The following is a 25,220-nucleotide window of genomic DNA, read 5'->3' as shown; positions in this document are numbered from 1 at the left end:
ATCTTTCCTGCTTTGTTTTGTTTCTTGAACTGAAGTATCTAACTGCACTATTGTCAATATGATACATCTTCCGTTATGTTTCCAATGAAATGTTTGGTTTTAGGGATGTTAAGCATGTATCAAAACATTAAAGTATACTCTGAACTATGTGCGGCTTATGTGTTGCCAACGACACCTCTATTAAACAAGTCTTCCAGGGGCGCCTGGGTGGCGCAGTCGGTTAAGCGTCTGACTTCAGCCAGGTCACGATCTCGCGGTCCGTGAGTTCGAGCCCCGCGTCAGGCTCTGGGCTGATGGCTTGGAGCCTGGAGCCTGTTTCCGATTCTGTGTCTCCCTCTCTCTCCGCCCCTCCCCCGTTCATGCTATGTCTCTCTCTGTCCCAAAAATAAATAAAAAACGTTGAAAAAAAATTTAAAAAAAAACAAAACCAAGTCTTCCAGACTTGTCGATTCCTAAATCGTTTTACTGTGTTTTATTATCATCAGTGCTCTACAGGTTACATGCGGCCGCTGGCTCAGGATGGCGGAAACAATGCTGCGCCTCTAGCAACTCTCCCCGACTGTGCTCGGTGACATCACACTGGCAGTCTGAAATCAGCCACAGTGGGAGTACTCACCCCAGAGAACTTGAAAGACACTGCGAACCAGGACTACGCTGTATTATTGAAAGCCTAGATTGAAGAATATGTTGGAGAATATGTAAATAGTGCAGATTAAACTTAAAAAGTGTGTGTGTGTGGGGGGGGGTGGCCATTACATTGTATACAGCAGGAAAGCACCCAAGGAACAAAAACAAGCAAAAGATACAAACAGACATTTTATCAAGAAGATCTACAGATTGCAAATAAATACAAGAGAAAAATGTTCAACATCATAAATCCTTAAGGAAATGCAATTAAAATTACTGCTTGCTTATTAAATGGGTAAATTCCAAAGACTGAACGAAAAGACTGATACCACGTCCTGGCAAGGATGTGAAAGAACTGGGACTCTCATGCACTCCTGGTAGGTATGCAAAAGCAAACGATCATTTTAGATCAGTCTGGCGGTTTCTTTAGAAGTTAAACATTCACTTACCCTTTGACTCAGGCATTTTACTTTGAGTGACTAACACAAGAGAAGTGAAAAATACATACATACATACAAATGTTCCAGCAGTTTTATTTTCAATAGCTAAAACGAGGTACCTAAAAGACTCCTGAAAGATGAATGGATAAACAAATGGTATATCCATAGAAAAGATGTTACACAGCAATAAAAAGAGTGAAATACTTATATAAGCATCACTGAAGAATCTCAAAATAATTACAAATCATAAATCAAACAAGGAAAAAAAAAACATTTTATGACTCAGATAATAGAAAATCCTAGAAAATACAAACTAATTTATTATAAATGAAGGGAAGTCAGTGGTTGCCTGAACAGGGGAAAGACAGATCAGAAACATGAGGTACATTAGGGGTGATGGACATGTTCATTATGATTATGATGAGGTTCTGTGGGTTTATGCGTATGTCAAAACTTAACTGTACACCTCAAATAGGTGCAATATATTGCATGTCAACTATACCTGAATAAAGTTCTACAAAAGAGTTTAAAAAAAACCACCCTTAGATCTCCCACTTTTTTCATAAAATTAGGTTTGGCGGCTCTATGTTGACTCTCTCTCTTGCCTGATGACCTTGGAAAAGCAGATTTGCCTTCAGTGGTAGCAAATATTTATGAGCAGTTAAATCTATTCCACCTGAGTCAACAAGAATGCTGGCTCAGTCACAGAGCCACATCAACAGATTAAGGGATCTCCTTTCTCTGTATGCCTATTTTCCTATCTGCGTAGAAATGGCCTTTAGGTGAACATACCAGAACGCCTATGGGAATCCACAAAACCAATAGATTTTCTTTGACAAAGACCTCAGCTGCAAAGATGCATGTACCTGGAGGTCCTGAGGATTTGTGCACACTAACACTGCAGATTCACAGTCATCGGAGCATTCTGATACAATTTGAGAAGGGGCATGTCCTGTCTACTTAGCTGCAGTCCCCTCCACTGCAGTGTTTCTATACCAATTACAGTTGCCCCAGGGCCCTGTATTCTTACCATGACACTAGCCTAGTGAATTCTGGGTATCAGGGCACATGGCTCCTTTGTAGGACTGGGGCAGAGAATTCCATCAACACTGAGCATTATGGGACATCCACCGTGAAAAAGAAAAACAATTCATGTTGTTCTCAGAAGCACTGGATGCTGTGAACTTCCTGACTCTTCAGTGTTCTGAGCCCACCAAAAAATCTCGATACCCAGTCCCCAAATTAAGACAAGGCCCTGCAGTCTTTCCTAGGAGACCTTGGGCAACAGCATAAATTAGGCCAAAGCTGGAAAGAGAGCTATATTCTTTCATCAAACTGTCATCTCTGAGGCACACAAAGTACTGGGAACCCCACGAAAGCGGTTCACTCCTTAATGCTGGCAGAGCCCAGGTGTTTTCAAATCACCTCACGCAGTGCATAGAACCCCAAGATCAAAGGTGGCTTAAGCAATAGTGTCTTTTTTTTTTTTTTAATGTTTTATTTAGTTTTGAGACATAAGAGAGACAGAGCATGAGCAGGGGAGGGGCAGAGAGAGAGGGAGACACAGAATCCGAAGCAGGCTCCAGGCTCTGAACTGTCAGCACAGAGCCTGACGTGGGGCTCAAACTCACAAACCGCGAGATCATGACCTGAGTCGAAGTCGGACGCTTAACCAACTGAGCCACCCAGGCGCCCCAGCAATAATGTCTTCATTATTGCAAAATCCAAAGCAGTATGAGGCAGGGAATTCCCAGGTTGGTGACTTGGAAGATAGGAAAATCCAAGGTGAGTGTCACACAAAACTAACACATTGAAAATGCAGTCCTTCTCGGCAAGTTACTGGCAGAACTCAGATTGGGTCCACTGGGCCCAAACTGGGTCAGGGCCGTGCCCTAACTTCTACAAGAGAAGAGAATGAAGACCCTATAAGGGCTAAGACTAATCATGATTTCCTCCAGCAAAGGGGGGAGCTTCCCTGAGCACACTGTGGTGGTAACTGATGCACACTGTGTGAACCTGCTGAGTGGTAGAGAGGACAAAACTCTGCCACAGAAACTGGCAGTGACATAAATCTGGCAAAAGCCCTGGACAGGTTAGAAAGTGTAACACAGCTCCTTATAGATTCTCACATACTTGGATCTCCCCACTATGAATTTTCAGACATATAGGCTTAAATTTGCCAGACGGCTTCTTCACAACTTCCCTCCTCCAGTGTAATTATCTAAAAGGAAACCACATGTCCCTGTACACCTAAGGCCTTTCTCTAGTATGGAATCTCTGGTGTTGAATGAAGTCAGATTTGGAGCTAAAGGATTTCCCACATTCTCTGCACTCAGTAGGCCTCTTGCCAGTGTGAACTCTCCGGTGTTGAATGAGGCTGGAGCTTTGGCTAAAGGATTTTCCGCATTCCCCACACTCGTAAGGCCTTTCTCCAGTGTGGACTCTCAGGTGTTTGACAAGGTTAGATTTACAGCTAAAGGACTTTCCACATTCACTGCACTCAATAGGCCTTTCTCCAGTGTGAACTCTCCAATGGTTCTTGAGGTTGGAGCTATGGCTAAAAGATTTTCCGCATTCCCCACACTCATAAGGCCTTTCTCCTGTGTGGACTTTCCGATGTGAACTGAAGCTGGAACTTTGCTTAAAGGATTTCCCACATTTAGTGCACTCATAAGGCCTTTCTCCAGTGTGAAGTCTTCTGTGGTGAATGAGGCTGGAGCTTCGGCTAAAGGATTTCCCACATTCGCCGCACTGATGAGGCCTTTCTCCAGTGTGAACTCTCCTGTGGTAAATGAGACTGAAGTTTTGGCTAAAGGACTTCCCACATTCACTGCACTCATAAGGCCTTTCTCCAGTGTGAACTCTCTGATGTTGAATGAGGTTGGACCTTTGACTGAAGGATTTTCCACATTCCCTGCACTCATAAGGTTTCTCTCCAGTGTGAACTTTCCTATGGCTATTGAGGCTGTAGCTTTGGCTAAAGGATTTCCCACATTCACTGCACTCATAGGGCCTTTCTCCAGTGTGAACCCTCCGATGTATAATGAAACTGGAGTAGTAGGTAAAGAATTTCCCACATTCACTGCATTCATAAGGTCTTTCTCCAGTGTGGACTTTCTGGTGCTGGATGAGGTTACATCTTCGGGTACAGGCTTTTCCACATTTGCCACATTCATAAAGCCCTTCTCTAGTGAGGACTCTCTGATCCTGAGCAAGTGTGTCTGTGCAGCTGAAGGCTTTCTTGCATTCTCCACAGTGGTGACGACTTTTTCCATTGTGAAAGATAGCCCCGCACTCGTTGTTCAGCTTCTCCCCAGTGTGAGTGACCTGTTGTTGGAGAAATCCCATGCTGGTTAAGAAGTCCTTCCCTGTCTCCTCACAGGTAAGGGGCTTCTCTGACACATGGACTGTACAGCTCTTTATAAACGAGGCTCTGTCCACATAACTTCTGAAGGGAACCTCTCTAGTGTGCTGCCCCTCATACTGTTGAAGGTTGGCAGCTAAACAGAATTGTTTCCCACACGTATACGGTTTTTCCCCAGGATAAGTTTCCTGGTGCTCAGCCAAGCGCAGAATGTTTCTCAAGATCGGGCCGTGCATCTCAAAGGGCTGGGCCTCCTGGGGAGATGAATCTGCCTCAAGAGTCCTGATCTGTGACACTCCTACAGAAATGCTCTCTTCCAAAGGTACCTCCTCATTGTCCACTCCGTGCCCACAACCTGAAAGCACAGAAGTGTTCTGATGAAGTACAAGTTGACATTACTGGGAAGGAGGAAGACCCATCACAAAGGTACATCTGACACACTACAGAACCAGAATATAGAACTCTTTTCAGGCAAAGGAAGTTGGGATTAGGTTTTGGACACAGCTGCTTTGCACTACTGGAATGCCAAGGTCGCAGAATTGGGAGGGCCTCACTAGGCACAGCATATAAGGAAAGGGTTGGGCCAGGGGTGAAACACGTTCTACAACTTGTTCTACTGTCAATGTCTTTTAGCTGGATTACATCTACTGGGGACACGTGATGCTGTGCAGAGGTCAATGTCCGTATGTAGGAAAATATGACTGTAAGAAAGTAACTGGTTTTCAAGAATTATTAAAAGATATATGCATACTGTAGAATACGACAATGCTGGAAAGCACTGTGGAGAGACGAGTGTGAAGAATGAGTGAGAAAAAAGGTCCAGAGAAGTGGGCATTAGCCCAGGACTGAAGAAAGAATAAAAATGACATCAGCAGGGGCGCCTGGGTGGCTCAGTCAGTCTGACTTCAGTTCAGGTCATGATCTCACAGCTCGTGAGTTCGAGCCCCACGTCGGGCTCTGTGTTGACAGCTGGGACCCTGGAGTCTGCTTTGGATTCTGTGTCTCCCTCTCTCTCTGCCCCTCCCCCACTCGCACTCTGTCTCTCTCAAAAATAAATAAAACATTTTTAAAACTGACATCAGCGAAGGTCAAGAATGGAGATGGTAAGATGGAAGTGAGTTGTGGCCACCAGCACTGGCACCAAAACACAAGTCACATACGATAGGTTCCTGGTGTCATCTGAACACAGCTCTGATATCACACTCTCCCCCAGCTGTCATTCAACTGAGTGAGGCCCTCTCTGGGCCCATCTCATGGAGACTGGAGCTATGTCCATCCTGGGAAGCACAGAGGACTCCTCCCCTAGCCCCAGCTGAGTAAGAGACCTGGACGAGCCCAGCAAGAGACCTGGAGGATCCAAATCCTAAGGGAAAGACAGGACGGGTCAGTGGCCAATACTGGCCTGGAACAACTCGGCACACAGCCGGTCACAGGAAAGATACTACAAACAGTACCTGCAGGCCCAGCTAGGGGGAAGATGGTGGGACAACAAGCACCAGGAACCTGTCTCTTCACTGGACCACAAAGGCACTGACAGAATCAATCTGATATAACTATATTGAAACTCTAGAGTCTACTGAAGGCTTACAATATGCTAAGTTGCTTTAATTGCTCAATCTCAGCTCTGAGCATTGTATAAGTTATCCACCTCCCAACTCCTCCAGCTCTGAGCCCCAGAGCAGGCAGCCATACACATATTCTGCAGCAGCTTGCTAGAGCCAGGGTGGGCAACAGGGACCCCTTCCTCCAGGCACCACAGATCTGTGCCCAAACTGCTTCTAATGACTGGAGGTGCGACGACAGATGGGCAGCCATTGTTGCAAAGCCTCTCCCTCACTGGCTAAAATGATTTTACAGGGGATTTAAAGGACAGACATCTATCCCCTCTACTCCCCTCCCTTCATCAGGTTTCTCTCATTCCCCTTTTGGGAAGCAAAAATTCATGGACTAGGATGTTCCAAATCAATCACATATATGGGGGAATACAGAAAATCATCATACATGCCCAGGGAAAGGCACAGTCTCAGAAAAAAACAGAGAAGACCTTAAGTTTATACCTCAGACTGATCTCCAGCACAGACACCCCACAACCATTAAACAAACAAAAAGCAACCTCCAAATGTCCAGTTTTTAACAACAATAACAAATCACATGACATACAAAGCAACAGGAAAGTTTAGCACATTCTAAGGGAAAAAAAATTCAAGAGAAATTGTCCTTGAGAAAGACCACATTGTGTACTTATTAGACAAAGACTTTAATTTTTTTTGATGTTTTTATTATTTACTTTTGACAGAGAGAGAGAGAGAGCGAGAGAGAGAGAGAGAGAGAGAGAGAGAGAGAGAGAGAGAGAGCGCAAGCACACACAAGCAGGGGAAAGGCAAAGAAAGATGGAGACACAGAATCCAAAGCAGGCTCCAGGCTCTGAACTGTCAGCACAGCGCCTGACACAGAGCTTGAGCCCACGAACCACAAGATCATGACCTGAGCCAAAGTCGGATGCTTAACCGACTGAGCCACCCAGGTGCCGCAATTAGACAAAGACTTCAAAACAACTGTCTAAAAGATGCTCAAAGAGCTAAAAAAAAAAAAAAGTGTGGACAAAGTCAAGAAAATGTTGCATGACCAAAACAGAAATATTAATAGAGATAGGGAACATAAAAAACAATCAAAAAGATATTCTGGGACTTAAAAGTAGAATAACTGAATGAAAGAAGTCACTAGAGGGATATAAAAGCAGCTCTGAGTAGGCAAAAGAAACAATCAGTGAATCTGAGGAAAAGAAAGAAAAAGCATCGACCAGGAGTAAACAGAACAAAAGAACCTGTGGGAGGCCATCACTAGACCAATATATGCAATGCATTAGTCTAGAAGAAAAAGAGAGAAACGAAAGGACACAGAGCTTATTTGAAGAAATAATCCCTGAAAACTTCCCAAATCTGACGGAAGAGACAAATATTAACATCTGAGAGGCTCAGTGAACTCCGACCAGGATAAACTCTAAGGCTCACACTTGGCTCATTATAAACAAAGTGTCAAAAGCCAAAGGCAAAGAGAGAATCTTAAAAGCAGCAATATAGAAGTGATTATCACATACAAGGGATCGCCAACAAGATGATCAAATTTCTAATCAGAATCCACTGAGGCCAGAGGCAGTGGGTTGCTATATTCAAGTGTTGAAATAAAAAAATGGTCAACCAGAATTCTATAACCAGCAAAACATCCTCCAAAAATGACACAGTAATTGAGACCTTGCAGATACATAAAAGCCAAGGGAGTTCTTTACTACTAGATGTGTCCTGCAAGAAATGCTAGAGGTGGTCCTTCAGGTTGAAATGAAAGGACACTAGATGGTAACTCAAAGCCATCTGACCAAATCAAGATCTCTGTTAAATTAAATACAGACAATTACAAAAGCTAATTGTGTTGTAACTTGACATTTAAGAGATTAATCCATACATAATAATTACTGCTCTAAATTTTTGGACATACAACATATGAAGATGTAATTCTGTGACATCAACAACTACCAGGGACAAATCTGTATAGAAGAAGAATTTTAAAAAATATGATTGAAGCTAAGCTGACATAAATTCATACTCTGTGTTATAATTTTAGCACATTAGATATAATCCCATGGTTAACTAAAAGAGAGAGAGAGAGAGAGAGAGAGAGATCCAGAAAGTACACACACACACACACACACACACACACACACACACACACAAAACACCCAACTTAAAATATTTCACTACAAAAAAATCATCTGAACAGAAAAGAGAGTAATGCAGGAAATGAGGGACAAAAAAGCTATAAGGCATACAGAAAACAAACAGCAGAATGACAGAGGTCCCTCCTCATCAGTAATTACTATAAATCTAAATAGATTACACTCTGCAAACAAAAGACAAAATTGGTAGAATGGAAAGAACACGATCCAACTATATGCTGCTCGTAAGACACCCACTTTATACCCAAAGACATGAATAAAAGTTGAAAGTGAAACCTTGGAAAAACATATTCCATGTGAACAGTAATCCAAAGACAGTAGGGGTGGCTATACCAATACCAGAAATAGAGACTTTACATCGAAAATGGTTATAAGACAAAGAAAGACACTGTATTAATTAAAGATTCAATACGTAAGAAAATATAATAGGGGCTCCTGGGTGGTTCAGTTGGTTAAGCGTCTGACTTCGGCTCAGGTCATGATCTCACGGTCTGTGAGTTCGAGCCACGTGTCAGCACAGAGCACTGCCTGCTGAGATGCAGCACAGAGCACGAAGCCTGCTCCGGATTCTGTCTCCCTCTCTCTGCCCCTCCCCCGCTCACACCTCTGTCTCTCTCTCTCTCTCTCAAAAGTAAGTGAACATTAAAAAACATTTTTTAAAGAAAATAAAACACAAATATGTAACAATTATAAACATTTATGTACCTATGACCAAATAAAGATCTCTTTTAAATTACAGACCATCAAAACCTATGAAGCAAAAACTGACACTTGACAAGAGAAATAGACAGTTCTAAAATAATAGTTGGAGACATTAATGCCCACTCTCGATAATATAGAATAAACACACAGAAGTAAGGAGATAGAGGACGTGAACAACACCATAAACCAACTAGATCTAGCAGAATATACAGAATGCACTACCCAAGAGTGATAGAATATACATTCTTCTCAACTGCACAGGGGGCATTTTCCAGGATAAACCATACGCTCAGCTGCAAATTAAGTGTCATTGGATTTAAAAAGACAGAAATCACACAAAGCATCTTTTCAACCACAATGGGATAAAGTTAGAAATCAAAAACTGAAGTAAAACTGGAAAATTCACTAATCTGTGGAAATTAAATCATTTTTAAACAACCAATGGGTCAAAGAAGAATCACAAGGGAAATCAGAAAATATGCAGAGACAAATGAAAATGGAAACACAGTATTAGCAAAAATCATGTGAAGCAGCAAAAGCAGCACTAAGAGGGAAATTTATAGCTACAAATACTTATATTAAAAAAGCAGAAAGGGGCACCTGGGTGGCTCAGTTGGTTAAGCATCCCACTTTGGCTCAGGTCGTGATCTCACAGCTTGTGGGTTCAAGCCCTGTGTCAGGTTCTGTGCTGACAACTCGGAGCCTGGAGCCTGCTTCTGACTCTGTCTCTCTCTCTCTCCTTCTCTCTCTGCCCCTCCCCCACTAGCTCACATGCTCTCTCTCTCAAAAAAATACACTTAAAAAAAAAAAAGATCTCAAATCAACAGCCTAACTTTACAACTTAAAGATCTACAAAAAGAGCAAAGAAACCCAATGCTAGCAGAAAAAAAAAGAAATAATAAAGATTAGAGCTAAGATAAATAGAGATAAGAAACACACGAAAGAAAAAAAATTGACAAAACTGAAAGCTGGTTCTTTCAAAGCTATCAAAATTGACAAATGGGGCACGTGGCTGGCTCAGGTGGAGCAAGTGACTCCTGACCTCAGGGTTGTGAGTTTGAGCTCCATGCTGGGTTTAGAGATTACTTAAAAATAAAATCTAAGGGGCGCCTGGGTGGGTCAGTTGGTTAAGCATCTGACTCTTGATTTTGGCTCAGGTCCTGATCTCATAGTTCATGAGATCAAGCCCCGAATTGGGCTCTGTACTGACAACAAGAAACCTGCTTGGGACCTTTTCTCTCCCTCGCTCTCCACCCCTCCCCCACTCTCTCTCTCAAAATAAATAAATAAACTTAAAAAAAATAACTAAATAAATAAAATCTTTAAAAGTTGACAAACTTTACCCTAGAATGGCAAAAAAGAAAGAAAAAAAAAGGAAGACTGAAAATAGTAAAATAAAAAATTATCATGGGGACATTATTACCAGTTCAACAGGAATAAAATAGATTATAAAAGAGTACTAGTAAGGAGACTGAATCACTAAGCAAAAACCTCCTGACAAAGAAAAGTCCTGGACTTGATGGCTTCACTGGTGAGTTCTACCAACCACTTAATGAAGAAATAACACCTATCTTTATCAAAAACAGACAAAGTCACTACAAGGAAACTACAGACCAATATAATTGATTCATCAATGCAAAAAAAATCATTAACAAAATACTAGCAAACTGAATTCAGCAGCCACAGTAAAGGATTATACACCACAACCTACTGGGACTTATTTCTAGAATGCAAGGATGGTTCAACATACGAAAATTAATCATTAAAATACATCCAATTACAGAATGAGGAAAAAATTATATGATCATCTCAACTGATGCACAAAAAGCATCTATCAAAATTTTAACACCCTTTGACGATGCAAACAGTCAGCAAACTAAGAACAGAAGAAAACTACCTTACCATAATAAAAGCAAAAGATTAAAACCCATGGCTAATATGGTGAACGCTTTTCCTCCAAGATCAGGAAGAAGAAAATTATACATAATGATATTGGAAGTTATAGACAGAAGGGGGAAAAAAAGAGGAGAGTCATCCAAAAGGAAAGGAAGAAGTAAAATTATCTTTGCTTATGAATACATTATACACAGAAAACTAGGCCTAAAGGTTTAAAAAATGTTCAGAAAAAATGAATTCAACAAAACAACAGGACACAAATAGAACATAAAAAAATCCAGCTGTATTTCTATACACTAACAATAAACAATCTAAAAAGGATACTAAGAAAACAATTCCACTTATAATAGTATCAAAAGAATAACATACTTAGAAATTAACTAAACCAAGGAAGTAAAAAATTTGAACACAATAAAGTACAAAACACTGGTAAAAGAAATTAAAGAAAATATTAATAAATGGGAATACATCCATATTTATGGATTAAAGATTTATTACTGTTAAGATGTCAAATACTACTCAGAACCATCTACAGAGTCAATGCAATCCCTATCAAAATTCCAATTTTTTTTGTAGTAATGGAAAAATTCACATGGAGCGATGCCTGGGTGGCTCAGTTAAGTTTCTGACTCTTGATTTCAGCTCAGGTCATGATCTCACGGTTTGTGACTTTGAGCCCGGCACGGGACTCTGTGCTGACAGCACGGAGCTTACTTGGGATTCTCTCTCCCCCTCTCTCTGCCCCTCCCCCATTCACACCCTAACTCTCTCTCTCTCAAATAAATAAATAAAAACTTTTCAAAATAAACAAAAAAGAAAAAAAAATCTCAAGGACACCAAACAGCCAAAACAATCTTAAAAAAGACTAAAGCTGACAGAGTCATACTTCTTAATTAAAATTTTACTGCAAAGCTACAGTAGTCAAAACAGTGTGATACTGGCATAGAGACAAATAGAGTCCAATGGAATAAACACTCCAGAAATAAACTCTTGCACATATGGTCAACCGATTTTCCACAAGGAGGCCAAGACCATTCTAGACCATTCAGTGGGGAAGATCCATGAGGCTACCGTCAAAACTACTGATCCCAGGGGCGCCTGGGTGGCTCAGTCGGTTAAGCGTCCGACTTCAGCTCAGGTCACAATCTCGCGGTCCATGAGTTCGAGCCCCGCGTCAGGCTCTGGGCTGATGGCTCAGAGCCTGGAGCCAGCTTCCGATTCTGTGTCTCCCTCTCTCTCTGCCCCTCCCCCGTTCATGCTCTGTCTCTCTCTGTCTCAAAAATAAATAAACGTTAAAAAAATTAAAAAAAAAAAAAAACAACTACTGATCCTGAATCCTTCCCTGTGAGGGTTTAAAGCAGCAGGTATTGGGGCAATAAAGGAAGAGAAATGGGTATGCACTCAGTCCAGCTCTAGTAACCACAGCACCCAGCCAGGGAATCGGGAAGGCCCAGTACCCATCGTTCAGATGCGAGACCAAGCTGCGCTTAGAAGGGAGAAAGGCAGGGCCCCGCCTACGGCACAGGGGTGGGCGTGAGGGCCTTACCTAGTGAGGATGTGAGCGCAAAGTTCTCCAGCATCACATCGTGGTACAGGCATCTCTGATCCTCATCCAGGAGATCCCACTCCTCCCAGGAGAAATATAGGGCCACGTCCTCAAAAGTAACACTTCCCTGCCAAGATAGAGACAGATGAACCACAAACGGCCTCGCTCCTGAAGACCCGTAATCCCCATCCTCACACATTTATCCCATGTTCACCGTCCTCCCAAGATCCACAATGAGACGAGATACCAGACTCTGGGATCACTGCTGTCTGCTTCTTATACTCCCACTAATCGCTGTGTTCACTCTGCGCCCCACTCTGTAACCAGCTGGAGTGTTTTTTTGTTTTTAATTTTTTTTTATCGTTTATTTATTTTTGAGACAGAGAGAGACAGAGTATGAACGGGGGAGGGGCAGAGAGAGAGAGGGAGACAAAGAATCTGAAACAGGCTCCAGGCTCTGAGCCATCAGCACAGAGCCCGACGCGGGGCTCGAACTCACGGGCGTGAGATCGTGACCTGAGCGGAAGTCGGACGCTCAACCGACCGAGCCACCCAGGCGCCCCTGGAGTGTGTTAAGACCTAGATTGGATGCCAGACCTTCCATCTCCTCCAGATAGATGTCTAACTTCGCAGGCAGTCATTCCAAGCTCGACTGGCGGCCTGCCACGCTTGGCTCTCACCAGAAAGAAAGGAGGAGCCTAATTCCCGGAGCCTCACCCCCAAGCAGTTCCACATCCTGACACCTGTTTCGTAATGAGCTTCCGCATCTCTTTCCTCGGATGGGCCCGTGTGGGAATCCCACCATATAAACCCCGGCCTAGGCGCCACCCTGAGCTAGAATTCTTCAGGGTCCCCAACCCAAGGGCTGGGGGAACGGCAGGTGAAGAGTCACAGGACGCCACAGATCTGGACCAAATGTGCGGCAGGGCCAGTGAGGGACTGATACACCTGCACTTACCTGTGGAGGCTCCCAAAGCACTTCTGCAACCACGGAAACCTGTGGGAAGAGGCGAGTCTTTGAGGGACCGAACCCTGGCGATTTTCCGGGGGGGGCTTTCTATCCCGGGCTGACTGGTCGGCTTCTGGGCTGGCTCTCGCCGGCTGCGTGTCCTCGGAAAAAGACCTCCCTCTGCCTCAGTGCCCTCCTCGCCCCCTACAACCCGTTCTACCGAGCAGACGTTGGAGAACATCTCGAACCCACGTCTCTCTTTTCCTCGCGATTCTCCATTGCTCTCGGGGCTCTAGGAAAGGAGCTTCAACCCCACAGCCCGCCACTGCAGGTGCGGCTCAACCCGAACCGTCTCCTGCGGCAGCAGGATGGACCCCAGGTTTCCGGGTGTTTCCGTTCAAACCCCCTGCAGCCCTTCCCCGGCAGCCCGCTCCCGCACCCCGTCACGCCGGCGCTCAGACACGGGGCCCCCGCCCGCGAGCGCCTCCCCCGCCCGGACACGGGGACCCGGGCCGCAGGGACGCGAGCAGGAGCCCCGCGCTCGGGCCTGGAGGGTCTGGGTTGGGGGGGGGGGGGGCGGGGAGGGTCCGGGGGCCGCGCGTTTACCTCAGCCGGGTCCCTGCGCGCGGCCGCCGCCATCGGACTCTGTGGGCGAAGTGAAGAGATGACAGCTGAGCGACCCGGAGGGTCGCGGGCTCCGCAGTGTCCAGGCCGGGCTCGCGGGCAGCGAAGTCCCCGACCCCAGACCAGCCTCCGTACAGCGGGGACGAAGCCTCCTCTCGTGCCTCCTGTGTCGGTCGCCTGGGTCCCAAGCCGGTGTTCCGCACCTTCCGGCCGAGCCCGGAGACCCCAGAACCGCTAAAACGACCGCCACGGAAAAGGCGGAAGCCCCGCCTCAAGGCGCTACGCCCTGCCGGAAGTGTCCCTTTTCTGCACTTTCATTGGGTTATTGCCCCTGCCGTTCAAAGCAGAGTTTTCAGGGTGATGTAGTCCCAACGGCAGGGGTTGCCGAGCCCCAGAAAGTCTCGGAGAAGGGGTCCAGCGGCGTCGCGAGGCCTCTGGGAAGTGACACCCCCCCATACTTCTAAGGTCGAGGAGCGACTTCATTTCTTCTTAACAGTGGCAGGCCAATTCCTGGGAGTGTTAACTGCACTTTAAGGTCAGGGCTACCGATCCCTGAAGTGTTTCCACGTTATTTCAGACTCTATGAAGGCAACTCTAGTGATCATCGCTGGTAGCTGGAAGCGAGGAAACATTATCTTACTGCTCTTTACATGCCTGCAGCCTGAGGTGGGAAGGTCATTTCTGTGAGCTTCACTGGCTTGGGTCAGGGACAAAAAACAAAAAGACACACAGGACCAGGACAGAGAAAATAGAGGAAGGGTACTGGGCAGCTCTGAAGCCGGTTATCCTAGTGGGCTCTGGGCCTCTGGTCCTTGGTCCCTTCTCCTGTTAGTCAGTGCTTGTGCCCAACTCAATGAGAAACACTTTTATCTACAAAACATAAAACTTTTATACATGCACATTTCCCCCAATACACATTTACATTATTAATGCATAAAATAAAAAATTAACTGTTGTTTATTAAGGAGCACTACTGTATGTACATTTATAAAATAAAAGTGGAAAGTCGATGATAATTCTACCTCTGGGAGAAACGCAATGTTTGCAGGATGGTATCCTTTTAGAATTCCGTTTGCACGTGGATACACCCCTCTGTGTGCCTATGCATTCCTATGTATTCCTACAAGTTGTCATACTTTGTGCATAAACCTGAGGCTTGCTTTGCTTAGTTAACAAGTTGTTCTTGTTCACCATTATATCATTGATTCTAGAAGAATACTTTGTACCTGATAATCACCTAATTATATAGATAGATATAGATATAGATATAGATATAGATATAGATATAGATATAGATATAGATATAGATATAATTGATCCACTTGCAGAAGTCAGAAGAGTTTAACTGGATTAGGAAAAAAATTTCTGGTGCAGAAGTCAAAGAAGAACAGAGAGACATGGGTGTCACTGCTAATGAGCACAAAGGGGCTGAATGCTGGGAAACATAAAGCTGTCGGCACAGAGGTCCACCAGCCACTGCTTTGGATTCACAATTAAAGTCAAAATGGAAGAAAGACAACAAAAGCCACTCAGAAGGCGGGTCATTCTGAGAGAAACCCCTCTGGACACTCTGTAAATAGAACACAGGTTTACATCCAGCATCATCCAGGAAATATTTCAATCCAAAAGCTGCCGTTGTCTGTGAGATCCTTCTGGAGAAAAGAGTCAGTCTTTGGCTCTTAGTCTTGTTGGCTAAGACTAGTTGGTTGACAATCTGAGCTGTGGTCTCAACTTGTATCCAGTGAGCAAAGTGAAGTTATAAAGGCAAAGGAGGGCAGAACTTCCCAGCATCCCAGCTCCAGTCTGAGGAAGATAATTCCCATCTCCAAGTTGGCATGTCCAGCACCTTCATATCCAGAAGATACTGATTTTAATTTGAGACAGAAATGAATGGATAAAGATAAAACAATAACAACAACAACAACAACAAACATGTTTCTGCTCAGCTATATCTACTGTTTTACTATGTAACACACATATTTCCCCTCTTTCAGTAATACATTTTCTTACTTTAAATGGATTTTAAGAATATGTGCTTATGGGTATGGTGGTTAAGGTTTATAGTAGAATCAATTTAAATGTCCCTATAAAGGAGGCTGTTTGAATAAATGAACCATTCATACAATATATTTCCTTAGAGCCGTAAATCAAATGAAGATTATTTCCACCATGTCTGAAGTTACCTGCAGGACATATCTGTAAGGGAAAAAGGGCAGGTGAGTTAGAGGGTTTTTAGTATTCTACAATTATTTTGATGACTGTGAAGGAATAAGAATATAAATAAGTATATACACATTATTTATACAACTGCATTAAAACTTAAAGAATGAATTAGAAACATAAGAATGATGATATAGAGGGGCAGAGATGAAATAGTATGAAGGGACATAAATCAAAACTAGACATGACTGAATTTAGTTATAGGTTTGACTTTTGGACGAATACAAATACTTTTACATATTATATCAAAATGAAATTGAAACAATCAAATTCAATGACAAATGTGAGACAAGATACATAAAGCAGACCGTGTAATAAATTTATAATCCATCTGAACAAAATATTAATACTTCAAGTACATTAAAAAGTACACTTTAAAAAAAGTTTATTGGGGCGCCTGGATGGCTCAGTCCATTAAGCGACCAGCTTTGGCTCAGGTCATGATCTCACAGTTAGTGAGTTCAAGCCCCGCCTCGGGCTCTGTGCTGACAGCTCAGAGCCTGGAGCCTGCTTCGGATTCTGTGTCTCCCTTCTCTCTGCCCCTCCCCCGCTCATGCTCTGTCTTTCTCTCTCAAAAATGAATAAACATTAGAAACAATTTTTTTTAGTTTATTTATTTACTTTGGTGGGGGGGGGGGTGCAGAGAGCGAGGGGGACAAAGGATCCAAAGCAGGCTCTGAGCTGACAACAGCATGCCCTATGTGGGGCTTGAACTCATGAACGATGAGATCATGACCTGAGCCGAAGTCAGACACTCAACTGATTGAGCCATCCGGGTGCCCCTCATAATCATATTTTAATAAAATATTGATATTCATATTTATATTAATAAGTAAGCATATTATTTAAGAAAGAACTGATGCTTTGATCAAAGAGGGAAAATAAAAGGAAAGTAATTTAGGTAAAAATTATGTAATTTTAAATTTGTTTGGAAGAGTAAACATTAAGTGGCCCGATATTGGATTCAAACCATGTTTGTATATTCTATCTCTTCTCATTAAACAGATCTACAGATGAGTAGAGTAATCTTTCCTGAGTAATTAGCAACCCAGTTACTTAAGCTATGTTCTCCAAATGCAGTTCGTCACTAAAAGATTAGTGTCTATTTAAAAATTGCCAATTCCAGATTTAGGGCAGGAACTGTTTGAGATGGAACATCTGTTCAAACCAGCACATAAGGAAAGTCTCTCGTATGACCAGAGTCACGTTAAGGTGAGGATGACACAGGATTCAACTTGAAAAGAATCCCACTCCACACAAATTAAGCAAATCCCACCCATTGAGCGTTGAAGAAAAGTACCTGGACAAGATTGAAACACAGCAAGTATTTTAAATATCCACCTACTGGGGCGCCTGGGTGGCGCAGTCGGTTAAGCGTCCGACTTCAGCCAGGTCACGATCTCGCGGTCCGTGAGTTCGAGCCCCGCGTCGGGCTCTGGGCTGATGGCTCCGAGCCTGGAGCCTGCTTCCGATTCTGTGTCTCCCTCTCTCTCTGCCCCTCCCCCGTTCATGCTCTGTCTCTCTCTGTCCCAAAAATAAATTAAAAACGTTGAAAAAAAATTAAAAAAAAAAATATCCACCTACTTCTAGTGATAGAAAGCCACAGTGGTTAAGCTTTGAGAAAGTTAAGGAACTGACTAGTTATTCGGTGAGCCGGAAAAAAAGGGAGGGGAAATACGAATCATTTCTCCTATCCTCTCAGTACGAATTGTCCCAGGGTAATCAAAGAGAGGATGAGGAAAAATTCTCTGTGGAGAACTCTAAATGAAAATGATTAAGGAGTGCACTTACTGTGATGAGCACCGGGTGTTATAGGAAGGGTTGAATCACTGTATCGTACACCTGAAACTAATATTCCATTGTATAATAACTGACCGGAGTTTGAATAAAAACTTTAAAAAAATAAATGAAAATGCAGAAGTAGTAATAGGATATTAACATTTTCCTTCTTCTAATATGGTAATAGATCTGCGGAATGATCACCAGGTAGCAGCCGAAGCCAATGGATGCCAGGCTGGTGGGAAATTGATATTGACAGTTGCTTATACACATGGACATGTTCATCAATCCTTACGTCACAGAAGGGGTTACAGCTTGTCATAATGGCACCCAGTTGTGGACAATGAGGACACTGCACCGCCCTGCAAGTATCCTTGAGGAAAAGCTGAACCTGAATTTGATTATCCTCTAGAGCTAATTATGCATTTATTGGCAATTTAAGAAAATATGTGAGACAAAATCAAATTGGCACAATTAGCTAGAATGATGCAAATGATTCTAAACAGATGATCCATATTCTTCATAAAAATGAAAAAGTAAGGAAAATAAAAGAGGGAGAGATATTAATTAAGAGAGGCCTAAAAGACAAAACAGGTAAATGCCATTCAGGGACAAAGTTGAAATCCTGATTCGAATGGTCTAAATCTTTAAAACATATTTCTTTTGACAAAATTGGGAAAGTGTGAAATGTGACTGTGTATTTGATGTTATTGTTATTTTTGCAGGTGTTAAAATCATATACATATTCTGCTCAGGAATGAATTCCATGTTTTAAAGATATATTAATAATTATTTATTATTGTGTATAATGACATGCCTGGGATTTTCCATGATCCATCAGAGGAACATGGGTGAGATATAGATTAAATGGGAAGGCTATGAGTCAATATTTCATTTTTGAGCCTCATAATTCTTTTATGGGGTTTATTACGCTCTTCTCTTCTTGAGTATAAGAGACATTTTGCACCATAAAACAGCTATATAAAGCAGCTTTCATAAATTTTTCCTGCCAACAATAATTTCATGAATTTTTCCCACTCATGTTTCATTCTAAGACAGTACATTTAAAAAAAATTTTTTTTAACGTTTATTTATTTTTGAGACAGAGAGAGACAGAGCATGAACGGGGGAGGGTCAGAGAGAGAGGGAGACACAGAATCTGAAACAGGCTCCAGGCTCTGAGCAGTCAGCACAGAGCCTGATGCGGGGCTCCCATGGACGGCGAGATCATGACCTGAGCCGAAGTCGGATGCTTAACCGACTGAGCCACCCAGGCGCCCCTAAGACAGTACATTTTAATTCATTGTTTTTCTTGTTCCAGTATTTTATTCTTAAAATATTTGTAAGTGTTTTATTAAATTTTGGAGTCACAGATTCAAGTGAGTTCCATATTCAGAAATACAGAGACATGGGCACTGTGCCATCTGGAGACAGTAACTCCCACCTAATCTACAGGCCCTTCTAAGCTCAGCCAGTTATTCAGATATGTTTTTTAGATAACCACATCTTCCAAAATAAGAGAAGAATCTATCTTGTTACAAAAAACGTCCCAATATTGAAATGTGGAAAGTCTACCTTAATGAAACTCTGGGGGCGCCTGGGTGGCTCAGTCAGTTAAGCACCGACTCTTGATTTCGGCTCAGGTCATGACCTCACGGTTGGGGAGATCGAGCCCTGCGTCAGGCTTTGCGCTCAGAGCACAGAACCTGCTTGGGATTCTCTCTCTCTCCCTTTCTCTCTGCCCCTCCCCCTCTGACACTTTCTCTCTCTCTCAAAATAAATAAACATTAAAAAAAGAAAAAAAAAGAAAACTCTCTGTGTGGCACACAAAACTGCTCTGCTTTGGAGGAGATCTAAGGATGGCCAGTGTGTTACATCAAATAAAAGCATCTTTAGTCAATGATAAAAATGCATAAACACAAAAGAAAATAAGAAAATAGTAAATTTAACAATATTTAAGGAGAGATCCTCTTGAAGAACATTTCTTTCTCTCAGAAATGCACAGATAGTTCAGTACTGAATGTTGAAATATAGTGATATTCTCAAGTGGACTGGGGACAGACCAGCATGCCAGCTACCAGTAAGCTGACTTGCTAATTTCTTATTGTGATATTTCCATGTTGAAATGAGAGTAACTGCGAGATGATGTTACTGTAAATGAAAACTTTAAGTGTTCATGTCAAGATTTGAGATGATTGTGTAATCCAGAAAAAGTATAGAATTATAGAAAACATTATTAGATTTAATAGCATAGCTTATGATACACATACTCGCTAGAAAAAATCAGAAATCAACAGATTTCATGTCTACAGGAATATTATCTTTTTTTAAGTTTATTTATTTATTTTGAGAGAGACAGAGACAGCACAAGTAGGGGAGGGGCATAGGGAGAGAGAGAGAGAGAGAGAGAGAGAGAGAGAGAATCCCAAGCAGGCTCCGTGCTGCCAGGGGAGAGCCCAATGTGGGGCTTGAACTCACAAACCGCGAGATCATGACCTGAGCTGAAACCAATATTTGGATTCTTAACTGACTGAGCCACCCAGGCATATCAGGAATATTATCTTTAAAACAAGAATGGAGATTATTGTGAATATGAGTAATTACAACTTTGCAAAGTAGCACTAAAATTAAAGAATTGTGTGGAATGATGAGACAAAAGTAAAAATTCTTAATATATTAAGATCAAACTGCAGTGCCTGGGTGGCTCAGTTGGTTGGGCATGTGACTCTTGATTTCAGCTCAGGCCATGATCTCCTGGTTCATGAGATCGAGTCCAACGTCAGCTCTGTCCTGACACAGTGGAGCCTGCTTGGGATTCTCCCTCCCTCTCTCTCTCTCTCTCTCTCTCTCTCTCTGTGCCACTCTCCTGCTCATGCTCTCTCTCTCTCTCTCTCTCTCTCTCTCTCTCTCAAAATAAATAAATATACATAAAAAACCAACCAGGGGTGCCTGGGTGGCTCAGTCGGTTAAGTGTCTGACTTCGGCTCAGGTCATGATCTTGTGGTCTGAGGGCTGGAGAACCCCGTGTGGGGTTCTGTGCTAACAGCTCAGAGCCTGGAGCCTGCTTCAGATTATGTGTCTCTCTCTCTGCTCCTCCCCTGCTCACACTCTCCCTCTCTCTCAAAAGTAAATAAACATTTTAAAAAATATATCAAACTAAAATAGCAGAGACTGTAGATTGAGAGAGAAAACTGAAAACTGTAAACAATCTGATTCATAAAGCATGTATCTTATTTATACAATACCCATTAAACAGTAATCTAAATTCTAAAAATTTCATGGCATTTGGGCAATAAAAATGAGTACATTTAAATCATTCAATGCAGAGAATTTTCTCTCACAAAGATAAATTGTATTAGCAGCACCTTTCAGTGATATAGAAATCTGTAGTTAGTTCAACAAAACATAGCAGGATATTTATAAACCCTCATGCACACACATAAACAAACACACATAAGGTCAACTAAAATTTAATTATTTGTGAAGATAACTTATTATATCAGTTAAAAAATTTGAGGTTTGGTTGGTAAAATAGAGGTAAACATTGACTTCACACATCAGAGAGCTTTAAAGACAAGATCCTAAATTAAAGAATGCCAAATACTGTAAGTCAAATAATTATGTGTATATTTTTAATATTTTTGGATAGGGAGAATCATGACCACATATGGCACAGATCAGAAGCCATTGTATTTCATATAAATGAATTAAAAATTTAACTAAAATTAAAATTAAACCAGAATATAGTAAGTAAATATGTAGAATTGGAAAATAATTAATAACTCAGTATTGATATTAATCAGTTGAATAAATGATGAAAAAATGCCAACCAAATGTATGAAAAAGTAGAAGTTAATAAAAGATTTGTTTCACAAATGATCACAAATGTAATGAAATCGAAATAATATTCTATTATTTTAAATTATGACATATTCACTTGTCTGAGTTTTATTATGAGTCAAATTTCTCCAATAGGAGTTTTACATTTTTACCTTTTCTACCATAAGGTATAATTAACAAAACCACAAATAACCAAATAATTGGAAGGCCTTTAAAATCACCTGAATGTTGGGGTGCCTGTGTGGCTTAGTCGGTTAAGCATCCAACTCGCGGTTTTGGCTCAGGTCATGACCTCAGAGTTCGTGAATTTGAGTCCCACACTGGGCTCTGCACTAACAGAGCAGAGCCTGCTTGGAATTCTCTCTCTCCCTCTTTCTGACTCTCTCTGTCTCAACAAAAATAAACTTAAAATAAAATAAAATACAAACTATAAAATAAAACAAAACAAAACAGCCTTAATGTTTAATAATGTTGAAAATCTGGGGCCCCTGGGTGGCTCAGTCAGTTAAGCATTCGACTCTTGATTTAGGCTCAGACCATAATCTCACAGTTCATGAGTTCGAGCCCCACGTTGGGCTCTGCGCTCAAATTGCAGAGCCTGCTTGAGATTCTCTCTCTTTCTCTCTCTGCCCCTTCCCCGTGCTCTCTCTCTCTTAAAAATAAATGCACAGGGGCGCCTGGGTGGCGCAGTCGGTTAAGCGTCCGACTTCAGCCAGGTCACGATCTCGCGGTCTGTGAGTTCGAGCCCCGCGTCAGACTCTGGGCTGATGGCTTGGAGCCTGGAGCCTGTTTCCGATTCTGTGTCTCCCTCTCTCTCTGCCCCTCCCCTGTTCATTCTCTGTCTCTCTCTGTCCCAAAAATAAAATAAAAAACGTTGAAAAAAAAAATTTAAAAATAAATGCACAAACATTTTAATAAATAAATAAATAATACAAAATACTTAAAAAATAAAAATGTTGAAAATCTGAGTATAGAATAATCATAGATTTCTATATTTCATCTTGTAGAGATTTAGCATCCATTTTTACCTCAATGGCATTTAACAGCCAGCGATTTTTAGCTTAAAAGGCATTTAATTTGGCACTTTAGAAAAAAGGATGGTCTTTCACAATCATATTTCAGTAGTTTCGATTACATTGTCAACAATGTAATTATAATAGAGGACAATGAGCATTGTGGTTCAGGGGAAGAAACCGTCCCCTCATAACCATGCTGGTGGGCCCGTGGGCGTGTCAGTGCCGGGCAGGGGACGTGCTGACCCCACCAGCACTCATCCCCTGTGGTCCATGGACATGAACTCTCAGGTGTAACAAAAATATATCACAGAACTGGAGATAAGAGCAGGGGGAAGGGGAAAGACTAGGACTCGTCTTGAAGAGAAATCATAAAACGGATGTGAAGCACAAAATGCAGGTCAATCGCCCTGGGATGGAATGACCCGTTTCCTTAAGCCACAGAGACCACATCGCTGTGGTTATTGAGCCTGCAGCCCCTGAAGAACTGTGGTGATTCACAGGCGACCATGCCTCAGTTTCCCCTGATCACAGGAGTTCTGTGGAGACACAGGGAGGATTCAGTTAAGTGCCTCCTGCTCTCAAGGGCAGGTAGATGAACTTGCCTGTCAATCAAGGTCTCCGGTCAAATTTTTTTTATGGAAAAAGAAATTTCCTAAACTAGGTAAGTGTGGGAGTGGCAGAGAGAGGAGAGGGAAGAGAAAGAGAGAGATTGATTCAGAAATTTGGAGGCTTCAATGACAACGGCAAGGTATTTAAAAATGTAATTGAGAGGGACGTGTTTTAAACTTCCTGATTGTTCCTTATCACGATCTTTAGCAGTATTTTACTTTTATGTGTGATTTGAATGCCTATAAACAGGAGACCAAGTGAGACTTTCATTCCTCTGAATGGCAGGGTCATGTGAACAGCCCCTACTCGGGAGAGAAAAGCAGAGACATGTTATTACAGACTTCCTTCAGCCCAACATCCTCTGCCACCATAAGAAATGCACACAACAGCCTGAAACTCAGGCACCAGGCCTCAGCTCAGCGGCTGGCAGTCCCCTTCCTTATGTCGCTACTCCCCACTTGCCTGTGGTGCGAAGCTGGTGGGTCCGGGCGTGCGGGCAGGGAAAAGGAAGAGAAGATTACAAAGAGGGTATCGCCAGGACGAGAGAGGGGGTGTTGAGCAGTGGCAGGGCCAGCGGACAAGAGTGGAGGCCGGCTTCTGGTTCTCTCAGCAAACATCTTTCCTAAATATATAAGAAATGTGTATTCTCTGACCCCAGAAAGCAGAAATATTCTACAGAGAATAGTTATTTCTGGATTTCCTGATATAAAATGCTTCTAAGAATGTTGCTTATCTGCCAAGAACTGCTACCTCCCCAGCTGGCATCTGTGGTCAGGACAGTGGATGTCTGTTCGGGAACAGAACCTCAGGATAAAGGTTGGGGAGGCCACGATCGCGTCTCCTTGCTGGGAAGGGATTAGCATTTCACCTGTGATTACAGGTGACAGTTGTGACTGTCTGCAAGGGGAGAGGAAATTATCTGTGAAAACACTTGTGAATTGTGTATACAGAACCACACACTATTAACATTTAATAATAAAGATTGCCAACAGATGTGGCAAAATATCTGAGAAAGGTATTACCTGGGAAATACGGGGGGAGGGGGAGTAAAAAGGGACGGCGAGGCAGACGCACAGCGAACGCTGAAATCTATTAAAGGAGAGAATGCGGTTGAGCAAATTTCTCTGTTGGATCCTTCATCATTTGGAAGGTTTTGTTTTCAAAGCGTGAGTTGTCAGCCGCTTAATCGTGCTGAGCTACGATGGGGAATTCTTTTATTCTGACTGGGACTTCTCGAGCTCTTAGTTTCCAACAAGTTGGAAAAAAGTTTCAGACCTTTTGTATTAATTTTGTTTTTTGTTTTTTGTTTTTTTACCCCTCTGCTTCTGCCATCCCAAATGTGTCTATTTATATATTTCTACAAGTCATTTACAGTCTTTTTTTTTTCTCTCTCTCCTTCCCTGTGGTTCTTTCCCTGTAACGTCCATAGCTACAGGTTCACTGATCTTTTGTTACAAGTTGTTTTATCTGCTGCCCATCCCATGCAGCATATTTTATTTTACTTAAACTTTAGTTAGTTAACATACAGTGCGTATGTTAGAGTCCACTGTCTCTTTCCATAATTTGGCTATTGTTGAAGATAAACATCAAGGTGCATGTGCCCCTTCAAATCAGCAGTTTTGTGTTCTCTGGATAAATTCCCAGCAGTGCAATTGCTGGGTTGTAGGGTGGTTCTATTTTAACTTTTTGAGGAATTTTCATTCTGTTTTTTCTGCATTTCATTGTATCTATTTTTTTTTCTAGAAAGTGAAACTTTCTTTTTTTTTTAAAGTTTATTTATTTATTTCGAGAGAGAGAGAAGGCACAAGTAGGGAAGGAGCAGAGACAGAGAAGGAGAGAGAGAGAATCCCAAGCAGGCTCTGCACTGCCAGTGCAGAG

At 42.4% G+C, this 25,220-nt stretch overlaps 1 protein-coding gene across 3 annotated transcripts in view; it reads right to left on the bottom strand.

The window, feature by feature from the left end:
• LOC109259350 (zinc finger protein 211-like) overlaps positions 1-14,199 on the bottom strand; it is a 51,529-nt gene extending 37,330 nt beyond the window's left edge. Inside the window, exons 1-4 of one of the 3 annotated variants that reach the window (XR_008423387.1) lie at positions 13,861-14,178; positions 13,264-13,302; positions 12,306-12,432; positions 2,734-4,786 (exon numbers count right to left, since the gene is read on the bottom strand). Coding sequence is in view for 2 of the 3 variants with exons in the window: in XM_053906262.1 (XP_053762237.1) it covers positions 3,318-4,786; positions 12,306-12,432; positions 13,264-13,302; positions 13,861-13,893 (1,668 nt within the window). In the remaining variant the exon portion in view is untranslated. Of the gene's footprint in view, positions 1-798; positions 4,787-12,305; positions 12,433-13,263; positions 13,303-13,860 lie in introns of those variants that run through there. The other 2 variants (XM_053906262.1, XM_053906263.1) reach the window with 2 other exon arrangements.
• Positions 14,200-25,220: the final 11,021 nt, after the last annotated feature.

Source organism: Panthera pardus, unplaced genomic scaffold (assembly GCF_024362965.1).
Source record: "Panthera pardus isolate Hobbes unplaced genomic scaffold, ASM2436296v1 HiC_scaffold_18, whole genome shotgun sequence".
NCBI classification, from domain to species: Eukaryota; Metazoa; Chordata; class Mammalia; order Carnivora; family Felidae; genus Panthera; species Panthera pardus.
The sequence above is the reverse complement of the archived record's forward strand: the minus strand, read 5'-3'. Positions and strand labels throughout refer to the sequence as shown.